Here is a 16401-nt window from a genome sequence, read left to right on the forward strand (position 1 = left end):
TTGGCTGCCAGGCCGATTGTAAGTGGATTCCAATGTGACTATGACAGTGACTGAAGAATGGATGTTATGTACCTAGGCCTGGCATCCACAGAGGAAAGTATCTATGGCTTTGCAGACCTTGTTGGGGAGGACCACTGCCTTGGGGACTCTGAGGCTCACTGGCCATTCCTCACTCTCTCACTCACTCGTGACAACCATAATTTTCAGTGGCATACGATAAGAAACCCAATCCCAACTAGCTAAGTCAATACATGAAAAGAATTGATTGGTTCCAGCATCCAGGAAGTTCCTAGCAATCCAGTCTTAAGCTTGATTGGACACAGGGACTGAACAAATCGGAAACCTGCCTCCCAGCACCCCCAGCTCTGCTCTCCAGTAAGAGTTTTTCTCCAAAGCAGGTCAACTTATGTGGCAAGATGGCCTCGTGGCTGCAAGCCCACTTCCAGTCAGCCTAGCAACTCCTAAGGAATGTCATTGGCTCGGCTTTTGCCATGGGCCTGTGCATAAACCAATCACACAACCAGGAATGTGGTGCTCTGATTGGCCAAGGCCCTGTCTCCCATCAAAGTGCCTCAGAGGGTGGTGCTTAGAGAAAAATGTTGATCTCTGACCAGAAGTGAGAGCCGAGCCTTCTCCCTCAAGCCCCACCTCTGTTTTGCAGCTGTGTCTGTCTTCAGAAAGCCCAAAATGAGGAGATTTAACTGAAAGCTGGGGATATGGAGTTCGGAAACAGAACAAAGCACCCTTGTGCTGAGGCAGTAAGTGATTGCTGCATATATGCCCCCCAACACCCAGCTAGCTTACATACCCTCACTTCTTGAAGTATCTGCAAATTAGCCTTTGATCCTTGCAAACCAGAGCTTGGCTCAGAATCCATATGCATCAGCTGTCACCTCTCTTCTATGCTACACTAGGCTGAAAGGGTGATTTTAATTTTCCTTGGTATTTTTCATTGATCCTAGCTTCCCACTTAAAACAGCATATAACAGTTAGGACAGAGCTGTGACCACCGCTGTAGCCTCCCCACTGTGAGGCTCAAGTATAGCAGTGTGAGCTGTGTAGGCACAGCAAGTAAGCCTTAGGGAGCACAGATATGGGGCCTCACTTTCCCTGGGCGAATTTCTCCAAACAACAGGGCCTCTTAATTTTCTGTTTAAACACATTTAAGGTGGGCTGGGGACATACCTCAGTGGTGAGATTACTTTGCTTATGTGAGGCTCTGGGTTCCAGCACAAGCACAACACATACAGACACTGGGGTTGGGGGGGAGTGGGGAGGGGAGAGTGGGCGGGAGTGGGGGCTTTTAGGAGCTGGTGAAAGTTTTATCTCTCAAGCCTGTCCAGGCCCCCATGTAGAATAGCATATTTTTCTGGTCTTTCTTTTCTGTAAACCTCATATCCTGGCTCCTGTGTCTACCTCTCCACCATGATCAGGGCCTGGGTCACACAGGAAGTTAAACCAAAGCCTCCGACTTGCCCTGTGAATAATCTGGGCACCCATCGTGTCAGACGCTGTTGCAAGAGCTTGGTAGGCATGGATATCTTGATCCCCACAGGGACTCTAGGAGGCTGGACAGTTAGAATCACATCCATTTGCAGATAACAGTGGAGCGCAGGGAGGTCAGTGCAGAGCTTTTCCTAGCAGTGGGCAACTCATTGGCTATTTCTTCTTCCATAAAGCCCTCCAGGCATCCATCCCCACTTACAGTCATAGTCCCCCGAATTTTTTCATCTCAGTCATTACTGCTGTGAATAGCAACTGCCAATCCACATGACTGCCTCTCTTCCTAAATGAGCTGAAATTAAAATCTGGCTTTTCTTGTTATTGATCTTTTAAAAACAATTACTGCGGTTGGAGAGAAGCCTCAGCAGTTCAGAGTACTGGCTGCTGGTTTCATTCCCACTGCCCACATAATGGCTGGCAACTACTTGTATTTGTATATAAAAATTCACTTGTATATAAAAATTCTGATTGGCCAAGGCCCTGTCTCCCATCAAAGTGCCGCTGTCAGTGCCGGTGTCGCTGACTGGATCTTATACAGCGGACTGCTTGACTTTACAAGGCAAACACGAACCCACTGTTCAGCATAATAGTCTACATATGCTGATCAATATTTTGCTGTAAAATGGACCTTTCAGGTACTGAAGAGATGATTTGGTTAAGACACAAGTTGGGAACTAGAGTAACAACCATCTGTAACTCTAGTTCTAGGGGATCCAATGCCTTCTTCTGGCCTCCATGGGCACCTGCACAAATGTGGCATACACACACACACACACACACACACACACACACTCGCACAAACAAAAATAAAAACAGGCCTTTATTAGACCACTGTGTCCCACTGAGTTCATGTGAGTGTCCAGAGCACTCTAAGGAAAGTTGGGCTAAGCTGTAGAAAGTGCTGGGCTGAGAGGCTGAAACAAATTTTGTTTTGTTTCAGTTTTTGGTTTGTTTGTTTGGGTCAGGAGGTAAAGCATGTCCAGAACCCAGAACTTTCCCTTGGCCCTTCCCTGGTTATTATTCTTTACTGCAGACATAACTCCTGTTTTCACTACTCCATGGCCATTGTTTTCCTCCACTGTGGGGTGCTGAGAATTGAACCCAGGGCCTGTGCCTGTAATCACATGTACTCTACCACCAACCTTTCCTTTTTCCCTTTTCTTATTTTATTTATTTATTTATTCATTCATTCATTTATTTATTGAGACAGGGTTTCTTTGTGTAGCCCTGGCTTGTTCTATAAACAGACTGGCCTCAAACTCAGAACTCAAAGAGATTCACTTGCTTCTGTTTCCCAAGTACTGGGATTAAAGGTGTGTGCCACCACCGCCTGGCTAATTTTTGTTTTCTTAAGACAGAAAGAAAATATAGCTCAGGATAGGCTCACTCTGTAGACTAGGCTGGCTTCAAACTCACAGAGATCTACCTGCCTCTGCCTCCCCAGTGCTGAGATTAAATGCTTGTGCCACCATTAAGGTTTAGGCTCAAAAAAATTTTTTTTTCCTCCTGGAGACAGGGTTTTTCTGTGTAGTCCTGGGTGTCCTGGAACTCGAGCTGTAGACCAAGCTGGCCTTGAACTCACAGAGATCTGCCTGCCTCTGTCTCTACCTCCCCAGTGCTGGGATTAAAGGAATGTGCTATCATGCCCAACCTGTGTTTTGCCTTCTTGAGTGTGGGATTCTTGTATGCTGCTGTAAGGGTCAGTGATTTGTGATTTTTATTGTGTAGTCTTTAATTCATCTATTTTATTGTTAGGACATGAAGTATTATTGATAGAACCATAAAGAAAACTCTATCACTGCTACAGTAGAGCATTATTGAGCATTTACTGTATGCCAGGCCTGGTACTGATTAATCTGTTTCCCTTGGTTGGCACAGTGAGTGTAGATAGTAGATAGCTGTGGTCTGTAAACTAGGGTCATTATGGAACCAACATGAAAGGATTGTTGTTAAATTCATGGGGATAGGCTTTAACTTTAAAGAGCTTAACCCAAAGTTGCATCTTGATAAGTTTACCATCTGCTGTAGTTACCAACAGCTTTGGGAGAATACAGGGTCTTGGGCTCAACTTGCATATGACATCCTGACACGTAATCTCAGCAGCCTACAACATCACCAGTGTGCTAGTCAGGACCAGTGGGAAGGGCACACCTTGCTTTGACTTCCAGAAGACTGTCACTGAGGGAGAGGAGACAAGCTTACCCTGAGGTATTATACATGCTACAAGTTGAGTAGGGAAGGTCTTTCTCTCTCTCTGTCTCTCTCTGTCTCTCTCTGTCTTTCTCTCTGAGACAGGGTTTCTCTGTGTAGCTTTGGAGCCTGTCCTGGAACTTACTTTGTAGACCAGGCTGGCCTCGAACTCATAGAGATCCGCCTGCCTCTGCTTCCCGAGTGCTGGGATTAAAGGCGAGTGCCACCACTGCCTGGCCAAAGGGTCTTTCTTTGCCACCAGCCATTGTTCAAAGTGTCTCTCTCACTATCCTGTATGCTCCACAGACCTGGGTCAGCATGTTTTTTTTGTATCACTCTCTTAACATGAGGGAAGTGTCCCTCTTGGTCCAGACATTATATCCAGAGCCCAGCACTGAACAAGATAGAGGAAGGGAACAAGGAAAAAGTGAACAAGAGACTAAGGGAAAGCCAAGCAGTGGTGGCACACGACTTTAATCCCAGCACTCGGGAGGCAGAGGCAAGAGGATCTCTGTGAGTTCGAGGCCAGCTTGGTCTACAAAAAGAATTCTAGGACAGCCAAGACTGTTACACAAAGAAATCCTGTCTCGAAAAAACAAAACAAAAAAGAAAGGAAGGAAGGAAGAAAGAAAGAAAGAAAGAAAGAAAGAAAGAAAGAAAGAAAGAAAGAAAGAAAAAGAAAGAGGAAGAAAAGAAAAAGACTCAGGGAAACGTGCTTTGCCACAGCAGAACTGGAGAGGAGGTCCTGGGAAAAGGTATGCTGAGATGAAGTGGTCATCAAAGACCTTCAAGTTTTCCGGAAGCACAAACAGCCGGTATGGGTCAGGACAGAGTACAGAAAGCTCCAAGGCCCTGGGGTGAGAAAGGGCACCGGATCCTGCAGCTCAAGCGGAAGGAAAGCTGACTGAAGGTTAGGTCTGAGAGGGTGAGGGTCACTTCACTTTGTGAGGCATGTGCTTATTCTGAGATTAATGAAAACATTTGGAGTAAAGTTTTAGGCTGGAGACTGCCTCACTTCATGTGCACAGGGGTCAAAGAGGCCTGACTGCATGCGGATTGGGCGAATGTGTGCTAGAGGCACAGGAAGGTGCTTGGATAGCTGAATGAATGAATGAATGAATGAATGAACCAAGAGGCATTGACAGATTATACTTTCCGGTCCACAGGAGACTTCACACCAGCAGCCTGAATCCTGATTCTAGTCCCAGGTGCCACGCGCTGTTGTGACCTTGGAGACACCCACGCCGGGGACTCAGGGCCCGGAACTCTGCGTCTCAGGGGCGGGGAAGACGCGCCAGGAGGGACAGTGCGCGCGCGCGCGCAGGAGACAGGCGGACGGCGGTTCTTTGCGCCCGGCCCTCTCATGCATCCCTCCCGCCAAACCCGGCAGGGGGATCATTGCGATCTGCCGAGCTGACATTCCACTCGCGCCGCCCGCGCGGCTCCTCGTGGCACAGCACACTCAGAACACCTCGAGCGCTCGCGCCAAGATTCTCCCGCGTCTGCCAGCCCGCCCCGCAGCCGCTCGCGCCAGCCGACAACCCCGCGTCCCGCCCCGCGCAGGCCCCGCCCACCACGCCCGTGACACGCCCCTTTGGCGCGCAGGCCTTGTCATTTACTCCTGCCCCCTTTCTAAGACCACACCCACAGCAAACCTACGCCCACCCACAGGCCACGCCCCTGTCAGAGCGCCTCGCTGGCCCGCGCGGCGACGGGGCGGGCCCCGGGCCTGCGGCGGCCGCTGAAGGGCTCGCAGCCCGCGGGGCGGGGCTCGAGGGCGGGCCGGGGCCGGTGCCGCGCGCTGGGATTTTTAAATGTCCCGCTCGAAGCCGGGCGCAGGAGCAGCCGGCTCGGCAGCCAGCGCGGTGTAGGGGGCAGGCGCGGATCCCGCCAGCGCCGCGCGCTCGGCCGCCGCCTCCCGCCTCCTGCTTCCCGCCCGTCGTCGGCCTCCTGCCCGCTTGAGCGCGCCTGCTTGCGGCGGACACAGCTTCGGGTACGGGCTACCTAGACTCCCGGGACACCCGCGACCCCCGAGCGTCCGGACCTGGTCGGACCGAACCGGGCCGGGCCCGGGTGGGGGTGGGGCGAGGCCGGGTTGCCCGGTCCCCTGAGGTATCAGCTTGGGGTGCCCTGGCCGGGGTGGCTGTGAGAGACGGGTTAGGGGGAGGTGTAGAAGGGGACATAGGCAGCCCCGGCTCCGAAGGCAGTGATGGATCGGGGGTCCTCTGGGAGGGCGTCTAGGCCTCCACCCCCAACCTCAGGTTCGGACCCGGGATCGCAGGCTGCCAGCGGCGCCCGCGGGTGACAAGCCACCCGGGCCCATCGGCCATTTTCCCGGCCGGCCTCCGGGCCCGGGAGGCTCCCGCCGCCGCCGCCCGCGCGGGAGGGGGGAGGGGTGCCGGGGACGGACCGGCGGACTTGGGTCTCCTCTGCGGGCCGTGCTCACCACGATGCCCGCTTGGTGTCCCCCCGCCCCCCAGGTCTGAGTTCGGAACTCAAGCTTTGCGCCATGCCAAGGGAAAGGAAGGAGAGGTGAGTGGCCTCGCTGCTGCGGGAGGGGAAGGGTGAGTGGCGGTGGGGGAGGGGCGGCCTGAGATTTTGGGGAGCAGCACCTCCGTGACACCATGCCTCTGCAGAAATGCGAAGGACCACAGTAGCATGAAAGAAGAAGGTGGCCCTGACTTCTCGGTCCGCTCCAGAAAAAGGAAGGCGAATGTAGCCGTTGTGAGTACAAAGGACACAGGTTGGGAAGGACCCCCCCACCATTCCATCTTACCTGGGTACCAGTTTTGGGTCTTTCCACCTACTAGTGAAGAGAATTAGTTGACAGGGAATTTTCCTTTAGTTAAATGTAACTCAGAACCTAACAAACTTTCCCCCTTTTCTCTCCGTGTTTTTGTCTCTGGGTTGCTCCGTGTGTTCCCTTGGTGGATTGGGATTTTTTTGTTTTTGTTAGTTTTTGCAAGATCCAGATGAAGAAATTTCCAAGATTGACAAGACTGTGAAAAGCCAGGATAGCAGTCAGGTAGGTCTGCTGGCCTACGAGTTCTGCCTCTTGAGTTCCATGCTTTCTTTCTTCCAAGTTTCCCAAACCTGAGCCGCAGGCCACATGGCTGAACCACAGAGCCTGTCAGTGTGGCCTGGCTTCTGTTGGGCCTGGGGTTGTAGGAAGGGCTTGTGTTTCTTGAGTAGCACCTCTGAGGTTACAGGTACTGATACCTGAAGGAACCAGAACGAGCATCATATAATTTGGTCCTCTCTAAGCCCAGGAGGAAACTGAGACTCAGAAGGCAACCCAGAGCCCTTTGCAAGCCAGCAGAGCTGGGCCTATAGCCTTATTGCCAAAGGCTAGTGACTTGGGGGGTGGGGACTCCCAACTACTCCCTCATCCACATGTGTGGCTTTTATTGTGTCAAATATAGACTTCTTCCATCCCTTTAGGTCAGATTTCAGACTTTTATCCTCTTGCCAAGTATGATGGTACAGTTCTATAATCCCAGCAGTAGGGAAACAAAGGCAGGCGATGTGAATTCCAGGCCTGCCTGATCCATACAGTGAGTTCCAGCCAGCCCAGACCATATAGTGAGATTCTGTTGAAAAACAAAAATTAAAACATTTCTCCTCTTGTGGCCCAGAATGCTCCACCATCACTTAACTCCATTGATGACTGCTGTCTGGGCTTTGCCTGGCTTCAGCAAGGGTCTGTAATGACGTATGTCTCAACCAGTGTTTCACTGGCTGCCCCATTTTCTTCTGTCCTTCCTGTGCCTGCCAGATCTTTCAAATGCAGCATGGTATCATAATATCAGCAGATCCTTGCAGAGGGAGCTTGTATTATCTCTTTGCCTCCAGAAATGGCTGGAGACTATAGTTATGGCTCCGATGGGGGAAACAGCCTATCTTCAGAGTGGCTGGTGAGACCTTCGGCCTTCATCACAGATAACGCTGAGCAGGAACAATATTCTGTTGACCTCATCTCTTGTCCCAAAGAGGTTAGCAGTGACTTGTAGAGCAGGGAGAGGCAGATGGTTCTGAATAATGCCTTCCGAGCAACGATGTCTGCCATAGGGACATTGGGAGGACCCCACTAGCCATTAAAAAGGGGTCAGTTTCTCTTCCTGTTAGGAAAAAAAAATAGCCCCTGAAGAAAGGAAATGCACCCCACATTCTCTTTTCTCCCCTTAAAGAAAACCTTCAGCAAGCTGGGTATTATTATTATTATTATTATTATTATTATTATTATTATTAAAGATAAACCATGCTTTGGAGAATTCAAGATTGTTCATGTTGCCAGCTGTGTTTTCGACAAAAATTTCCAAGTGAAAATGAAGCCAAGCCATCCATACTGGCTTTATGGAGATTCAGGCTCACTTCTCTCAGGAATAACCACAGCAGTGCTTAGAGTGTCCAGGAAAGGACTGGCTCCTTGTCTGCACCGTGGAGATGATAGCTGTAGCACATGAATGGGGCAACAGCAAGGATCCAGTTGAGACTGTCACATTTCCTATGAGAAGGCATTTTCATGGTTGTCCAGAGATGAGTTTGTAGAGTAGATAGCTTAAAAACAACTGTTGATGTACAATATTTTTCCTTTTCTGTGAAGATTCATGAAGTTAGAATTTGGGGTATAGGTAATTTTGTGGAGTGTGTGTGTGTGTTTTAATTGCATAGAATTTTTCTGTGGAGTCAAGTTCAGCCTAACAATTTTGGGCCAGTGAGAATAGTCGTATTAAATTCAATGATACTGAACATCCACAAAGATCTTTGATTCTTCAGCTACTATATTTTTGTTTTTGAAAAGGGTCCCTATATGTGACCCTAGCTGACCTCAAACTCAGTGATCCCCTGCCACAGCCTTCAGAGTGCTGGGATTAGAAACATGTACCCTACCACCTGAGTTATTCTAAAGACAAGAATGTGCTGTTATAATAAAATCTATTTTGCATGTCTTCCCCTCCTCCCCCCCAGACAGGATTTCTCTGTATAGTTTTGCGCCTTTCCTGGAACTCACTCTGTATCCCAGGCTGTCCTTGAACTCACAGAGATCTGCCTGCCTCTGCCTCCCGAGTGCTGGGATTAAAGGCATGCACCACCACCGCCTGGCATATGTCCATTTTTTGAGACAGGGTCCCACTATGTAGCCTTGGATAGCCTGGAACTCACTCTGTACCAGGTTGACCTTGAACTCATAGATTGCATGCCTCTGCCTCCAGAGTGCAGAGATTAAAGGCATGACCCACCACACCCAGCAAAACATTTTTCCCCCTTTGGTTTTTTGAGACAGGGTTTCTCTGTGTAGCCTTAGCTGTCCTGGAACTCACTCTTTATACCAGACTGGCCTTGAATTCATGGAGATCCGCCTGCCTCTGCCTCCACCTCCTGAGTGCTGGGATTAAGGTGTGTGCTACCACTGCCTGGCAAGACATAGCTTTCTTATTTGAAGCTGAATACTAGTCAAAGTTACTTTTCCACTTGTTTTGCATACTTTTCCACTTGTTTTCTTATTTGAAGCTGAATACCAGTCAAAGTTACTTTTCCACTTGTTTTGCATAAGAAAAAAATGCAGTAGGATAAAAGGTGGTGAGCCATAGTTGCAGTTGATCTCAAAGTCAGGCTGATCTGGCATCTTGGGAAACGTGATATACACTCAGAAACAAACTTAATTATTCTGCCTTATCCACTGGCTTCTAAAGCCAACTTGGGAGCCCACTTGTCTGTGAACTGCAGGTTGGAAACTACTGAAGTTATCTCTAAAGGCCTGTTCCCAGATGTGCCAGCCATCAGGCTGTGGAGGGTGGCACTTAACTTGTACCTTCAGAAGGACTTATTCTTGAATGAAGAGCAACTTCCTATAGTGGTAATGTGAACCTTTTGAGTCAGTGCTGGTGATGCTACCAAACACGCAAAGCCAGAACTGAAAGGAAGCTGCCTTTCTTGAACAGCTGGCAGGAGCTGTTGTGGATAATTTGTGTGCCTGATTCTCTTTACACTGAGCAGAGAGGAGCTATATGCAGCTTTGCTCCTCCCACTGATTCAAAATCTGGTCTTCCTGCAAAAGTGGCCTGGCTGCTGCAAAAGCTTCGAGAGGCATTCAATTCAGGTAGACATCTCAGTTACCTGTTGTTTTCTTGTCCACATTAGTGGCCTTTGCTTAAAATTGGGTACCTTGCTGGTGGTAGGTAGGTGGTATGCTCTTCTAATCAACATTTAAGAGGTGAGGCAGGAAGATCATGAATTAGAGACCAACCTGGACTGCATAGGCAAGAACCTGTCAACAAATGAATTAATCAGTACATAAAATGATGCAAGTCTTAGATTCAAAGGGCTTCCACTCTAGCAGATTCATTATCTGCTTAATACCTTTGTGGTTTTTGGTTTTTTGCTTTTTTTCTTTTTAAAATTAATTTATTTTTTATGTGTGAGTATATTGCCTGTATCTCATGTCTGTGTACCACTGTGTGTAGCTGGTGCCTGAGAAGGCCAGAAGAGGGCACTGGAACCTCTGGAACTAGAGTTACAGTTATAAGCACCATGTGGTTCTGGGAACCAAATGCAGGTCCCCTGCAAGAGCAGCCAGAATTCTAAGCCTCTGAGCCATCTCTCCAATCCCTGGTCTCTGCTTTATAACTTAAAAATCAAGCCAGCCTGGTCTCCAAAGCAAGTTCCAGGAAAGGTGCAAAGCTACACAGAGAAACCCTGTCTTGAAAAACCAAAAAAAAAAAAAAAAAAAAGTCAAAATATGGGCTTTTTATTAGGAAATGAAATCATCTCTATGGACTCATTAGTTTGACACGTGATCACAACTTGATTTGGTTCTAATGAAGTAGTGATTTGTCTTGAGTTATGTAGAACCAGAGGTTCCTGTTGTTGGATATATATGGCCAGTCTTTTTTGTAATATAAGTTGACGTCTCTTGTGTCCAGCTGGCCACCCAAATACTTAATTTGATGTCCATGTGACCTAAACTAGTTACAGAAGTGACATGGAAGCTTCGAGGCATGCCTGTGGCTTTTGCTTATCTTAACAAAGGCTAGTATGCCAAGCCCAGCTTATCTACCAGTTAATGAATGGACAAGGTGCTGGTTTGCATCCAACACATTTCGATGTGTTTCGTTGGCAGCCTTTGGATGATAATTCAACATCTGTGGATCCCTGCTCTTTCATCCCCACCCCTAACAAAGAAGAGGATGATGAGCTTGAGTACCCCAAGACTGCATTTCAGCCTCGGAAGATCAGACCACCCAGAGCCTCTCCACTTCCAGTCTTGAAGTAGGTGTTGACTTTGATCCATGGCTTTGAGATGTCATTTGTCTTTCTAGTCCACATTAGTATGAATGCAGACTGACATCTATCTGAGGCTTTTGTGGGTTTTTTTCTTTTTACAGCTGGGGCAATAGAGAAGAGGTTTGGAGGATCATGTTAAACAAGGAAAAGATTTACCTAAGAGATGAGCACTTTCTGCAACGCCATCCTCTCCTGCAGGCAAGGATGCGAGCAGTTCTTCTGGATTGGCTAATGGAGGTGAGCTTGATTGTCTTAGCCACTGGAGTACCACAACTGCTAGATCTTTCTGTGCTACTGCAATCTATATATGTGCTAAATTGTTTTTAAAGATGTACATATCAGCTGTGCAGTGGTCACTGTCATTTAATTGTAGGCATACATGGACAGGTTATCTGCAGCAGTCAGATCTCACAGGTGACTTTAAATACCTTGGGTCCATTCTTTCCTCCCAGAAAGTTTTTGTTTTTGAAGACAGGATTTTTTTGTGTAACAGCTCTGGCTGTCCTGGAACTCACTCTGTAGACCAGACTAGCCTTGAACTCACAGAGATCCGCCTGCCTCTGCCTCCCAAGTGCTGGGATTAAAGGTGTGTGCCACTACAGTCCTGCTCCCAGAAGGATTTCTTAATAGGCTGGCTGTTCTAATTGTACTGAGAATCATTTCCCTACTTCTGTGTAGTTGTTGATCAATAAGCAGGTACATGAGGCTGGAGTGGAGCTTGACTACATATTCCAGGCCTTAGGTTCCATTTCAGGCAGCTCAAGAAACAAACAAAATGCCCTATTTTCAAAAGTATGACAGACTAACAAGATAATCATTAAACACATTTTTTAAAAAGGAAATTTAAAGGCTGAAGCTCTGGCTGTGGTTGGTGCACTGGCCTCACATGAGCCCCTAGGCTCAATCCCTAGTACTGCCAACAGACAGTGAGATTTGACGAGTGCTACACACCTTACTGGGGATGAACTTTGAATCACTCATGGTGCTTGGCTTCAAGGAGCTTTCTAGGTACCTGCAGTGAGTAAAAAATGGCATTTTCTTTGAGAGGTGGAAGGATCATCTTGGCAGGTTCACCTTCAGAAGTGTGTAGAGGGAGTGTATAAGTAACTTGTATTATGGGGCCGTCTACTCCTTGGAAAGCCGGTGTCCAAAGTTTACGTGCATCCTAGTGGCACCAGATTTAGAATAATTTTCTGCTGACATGTACATCCATGGGCCTCAATCAGACAAGCTGCTTAAATTTGAGTCTCAGTTTTATTTTAGACAGGTTCTCTCTCTCTCATAGCCCAGGCTGACCTTGAACTTGCTATGGAGTCAAAGTTAACTTTAAACTTCTACCTCCACCTCCCAAGTAGTAGGATTATAGATGTATACCACCACAGGTTTTGTTTTGTTTTCTTAAGACTTACATGTATCTGTGTGTGCCACTTGTATTTGGGTGCCCATGGTGGTCAGAAAAGGGTGTCAGCTAGAGTTATAGGCAGTTGTGAGCCGATCACTGGGTGCTGGGAACCAAACTTGGGTCCTGGAGAACCCACAATTGCTATTAGCCATTGAGTTGTTTCTCCAGTCCCAAAATCTGCTTTCTTGTTTCTAGTATCTGCTAAAAATGCTTTGAGCGCAGAGTTGTGCAGGCTGGAAACACTGTATAAGCCACGTATCATGGTACAAGCCTGTAATCCTACAACTCTGTCCCCACCACTGCAAAAGGAAATATAAGCTGCTACATGTGGTGGCACACAGTCTTAATCACAGCATTTGGAAGGCAGAGGCAGGTGGACCTCTGAGTTCCAGGCCAGCCTGGTCTACAGCGCAAGTTCCATTTCAAGCCAGGGCTACATAGTGAGACCCTGTCTTAAAAAGGAAATGTAACTGGTACTGCTCAGCTGTGAAGAAATACACTAGTTCTTTCTCTGAGTCACAATGAAGCTTGTAAATGGGGGTTACATTCTTTGAGCACTGTAGGCTTTGCAGGGTAGGGATTGGTCTATGAAAATGCCACTTTGATCAGACTGAGCCTGTCTGATTGGCTCTTGCTGTTGTGTAGGTCACAGTGCTCTCAGTCAGAAAAGTAGTTTTGACTTTGTCAGAACTCAGCAAGTTTGCTTCTGCTGTACCCTAAGAAGCTCTTCTAACATGGAACCCTCTTCCAGGTGTGCGAAGTCTATAAGCTTCATAGGGAGACGTTCTACTTGGCGCAGGACTTCTTTGATCGTTACATGGCGTCACAACAGAATATCTTAAAAACGCTTTTACAGCTTATTGGGATTTCAGCCTTATTTATTGCTTCTAAACTTGAGGTAAACAATTCTTTAACATTCTTTATTGTTTTGTGTTGTTTTGGTGTCTGTCCTGGATCTCACTCTGTAGACCAGGCTGGCCTCGAACTCAAGAGATCCGCCTGGCTCTGCCTCCTGAGTGCTGGGATTAAAGACATGTGCCACCACCACCCGGCAGTTTCACTTCTTTATAACTAATATTTTTGGGGTTGAAGTGGACCCGTGTTGGGCCTTTAGTATCTTTTGTGTCATCTTTCACCCAAATACAAGTGGCACACACAGATACATGTAAGTCTTAAGAAAACAAAACAAAAGATACTATCATCTTTCTGTGTCAGCATGCCAGAATCATTTTGGATGCACGGCCTAACCTGAAGCTGCCAGGAATGGTTTCCTTCTCATAGCACCTTCCTTCTGTTCCCTTTTAGGAAATCTACCCTCCAAAGCTGCACCAGTTCGCTTATGTTACAGACGGCGCTTGCTCCGGAGATGAAATTCTTACCATGGAATTAATGATGATGCAGGCAGGTTACACATTAATACCTCTCTCTCTTTGTGTGTATGTGTGTAAGAGAGAGACATCAGCTAAGTGTACACATCTATCTTTTCCCATGGGGAGGTGTGGATGCACCCAGTGGGTCTTCTCTAGCTAGACATGTGGTGGCAAGGCCTACAGCTGCATCTTTCGAACTTTTCACAACTATCGTCTCTTTCCCTTTAGGCCCTTAAGTGGCGTTTAAGCCCTATGACCATTGTGTCCTGGCTGAATGTTTATGTCCAAGTAGCATATGTCAATGACACAAGTGAAGTACTGATGCCTCAGTACCCACAGCAGGTCTTTGTGCAGATTGCAGAGGTATGTGGACTTTCTGCTTCCCCATCCTGTGTGTAGGAGCTGGGGGAGAGGGAAGCACACCACAACTCACCAGGGGCTTCTAGAAGCTTCATGTGGCATCTGTCTTAGCACTCCTGTCTTCCCTTAGCTCTTAGATCTGTGTGTCCTGGATGTTGGCTGCTTAGAATTTCCTTATGGTGTCCTTGCTGCTTCTGCCTTGTATCATTTCTCCTCGTTGGAACTGATGCAGAAGGTTTCAGGTATGTTGGTTTTTTTCCTGTGAGTTTGCAGACAAGGTGTCTTCAACCTAGAGACCAGTTGTCAGCTAGACTTATCCTCTAACTTCTCTACTGGCAGGATATCAGTGGTGCGATGTAGAGAAGTGTGTCAAGTGGATGGTTCCATTTGCCATGGTTATCCGGGAGATGGGAAGTTCCAAGCTCAAGCACTTCCGGGGAGTTCCCATGGAAGCCTCCCACAACATCCAGACCCATACCAACAGCTTGGATTTGCTGGTCAGTGATGCTCTTGTTCCCATCAGACAAGTGCTTAACCAATGGTGCCTGAACAACTTCAGTTTTCTTCAGGCAGTCCCCAGGAGCCTCAGAAAGGCCAGTTCTCCTAATTCCATTATGTTTCTGGTCCACAGATCCTGGGTTTAGGTATCTGCAGACCTTAGACGTTAGGTGGGAGGGGTTGTTTGTTGAGACAAGGTCTTATTAGAGAGCCCAGGCTGACCTAGAACTCAAAAGTCAGCCTCTACTCCCAAGTGGTAAGATTACAAGTTTGCCACCATACCTAACTTTAGATTTATTAGTTTTTACTTTTATTTTTGTTATTTTTCCCACTTACCTCATTAAAAATGTACATCAAATGAAACAACACTTTTTTAAATGTTGATGACAACTTTTCCTTTTATTTCATGTAGGACAAAGCCCAAGCAAAGAAAGCCATATTGTCAGAACAAAACAGGATTTCTCCTCCTCCCAGTGGGGTCCTGACACCCCCACAGAGCAGTAAGAAGCAGAGCAGTGAGCAGGGGACAGAATGACCAAACCTGCCATCGGCTCCAAAGACAGTGGTGTGGAAGCAGCTGCCTGGAGCTCCTTGTGCTGCTTTGGAAGTCGGGAGCCCCTGCAGATGCTCTGCAGAAAGGTGCATCTCCTCCAAAGCAGCAGGGGTCTACAAAATGGCCTTGGACAGAAGTGCTTTTATTGAATGCTAGGGGTTTTAATAATAGGGTCAAGTACACCAGCCACCTCCAGAACACCACTGAGTGCTCCAGAAGCTGCTAAAGGAGGGTGCTACTTGACCCACTGGACTCTTCACACATGACAAAAGCTTGAAATTAAGGAGGCCAGAGTCTTGCTGGCCTCTGCTCGGGTGTTCTGGGTTGCTGTTGCATTGGGTGGGACAGGTGGTTGTGAGCAAGCATGGGATACAGAGCCCACAACCCGGGCTAGGCCACCCTTTCCACTGTCAGCTGACAGCATGTCCTGCCTTTCATGAACTCTTGTTTTGTAAGTGCTGCTATGTCTATCAATTTTTAATAAAGATAATACTATCTTTGAAGCAGCTGTTTTTATGCTGTCTTGTAACAGAAGCTAGAAGCTGCCTTTCAGAATGGCTCTACCAAGTTCTCTTGGTTTCATGATTTTTGAGACAGTCTTGCAGTGCAACCCATGCTGGCCCAGGGCTTGCCATGTAGCCTAGACTTCCATGAGACTCTTCTACAATGCCCTACACAGGTGTCTATTTACACTAGAGTCATTAGCTGTGGTAGGCAGTGCTAGTGAAGCCGTTCCACATCCAGGGAATTTTGTTAGTGTCATCTCTCTAGACTAGTTAAAGGTCATTACAGAGCTCTAGTTCATGTTCTTCACCCTTATCCAAATCTAAAGAAAATATGAGAGATTTTGTTTAAACAATTTAACATAGCCTGAAACAGCTGCTAAGAAAATGAACCTAGGCACATTGGTGTACACCTGCAGAACCAGCATGTGGAAGGTTCCAAAGTTTTAGGTTACCCTGGGCTACTTAGGAAGACCCTGTCTCAAAAGACAGGAAGGGGATGGGGTACAAAGTTAGATGACATACCTAAAGTGAGGTCAGGACATTTAGTGCAGTTTATTTTCTGATAGGCTATAGAAACACCCAAAGCCCTGCTGCTGATCACTTTAGGCCTAGTGTGTACATTTTGATCACCTTTGTTGGTCATTATATTTTCACTTTCCCAGTGCCTCAGTTTGTATATACACACAGGAAAATGACTGAGCAAGTAAGTGCCACTTTTATTTTCAACTTATTTGA

The 16401-nt window shown here is 47.4% G+C and overlaps 1 protein-coding gene across 1 annotated transcript; it reads left to right on the plus strand.

The window, feature by feature from the left end:
- The first annotated feature begins 5454 nt into the window (after window positions 1-5454).
- Window positions 5455-15663, plus strand: Ccne1 (cyclin E1). Its single transcript, XM_059274742.1, has 12 exons — window positions 5455-5686; window positions 6174-6225; window positions 6330-6417; window positions 6650-6718; window positions 10814-10962; window positions 11079-11214; window positions 13131-13277; window positions 13685-13780; window positions 13978-14112; window positions 14240-14351; window positions 14449-14606; window positions 15020-15663. Exons 2-12 carry the CDS (start codon window positions 6203-6205, stop codon window positions 15140-15142), a joined length of 1236 nt encoding a protein of 411 aa, XP_059130725.1. The 5' UTR covers window positions 5455-5686; window positions 6174-6202; the 3' UTR covers window positions 15143-15663.
- The last annotated feature ends 738 nt before the right edge of the window (window positions 15664-16401 follow it).

The sequence above is a fragment of the Peromyscus eremicus genome, chromosome 1 (assembly GCF_949786415.1).
Source record: "Peromyscus eremicus chromosome 1, PerEre_H2_v1, whole genome shotgun sequence".
In the NCBI taxonomy this organism is placed as follows: Eukaryota; Metazoa; Chordata; class Mammalia; order Rodentia; family Cricetidae; genus Peromyscus; species Peromyscus eremicus.

Excerpts from the sequence above, each read along its gene's own strand:
- Ccne1 (XM_059274742.1), top strand. The coding sequence starts at position 6,203 with ATGCCAAGGGAAAGGAAGGAGAG. Across the intron at positions 10,963-11,078 it reads TCTCCACTTCCAGTCTTGAA|CTGGGGCAATAGAGAAGAGG; the intron begins GTAGGTGTTGAC and ends TTCTTTTTACAG. Across the intron at positions 14,607-15,019 it reads CCAACAGCTTGGATTTGCTG|GACAAAGCCCAAGCAAAGAA; the intron begins GTCAGTGATGCT and ends TATTTCATGTAG.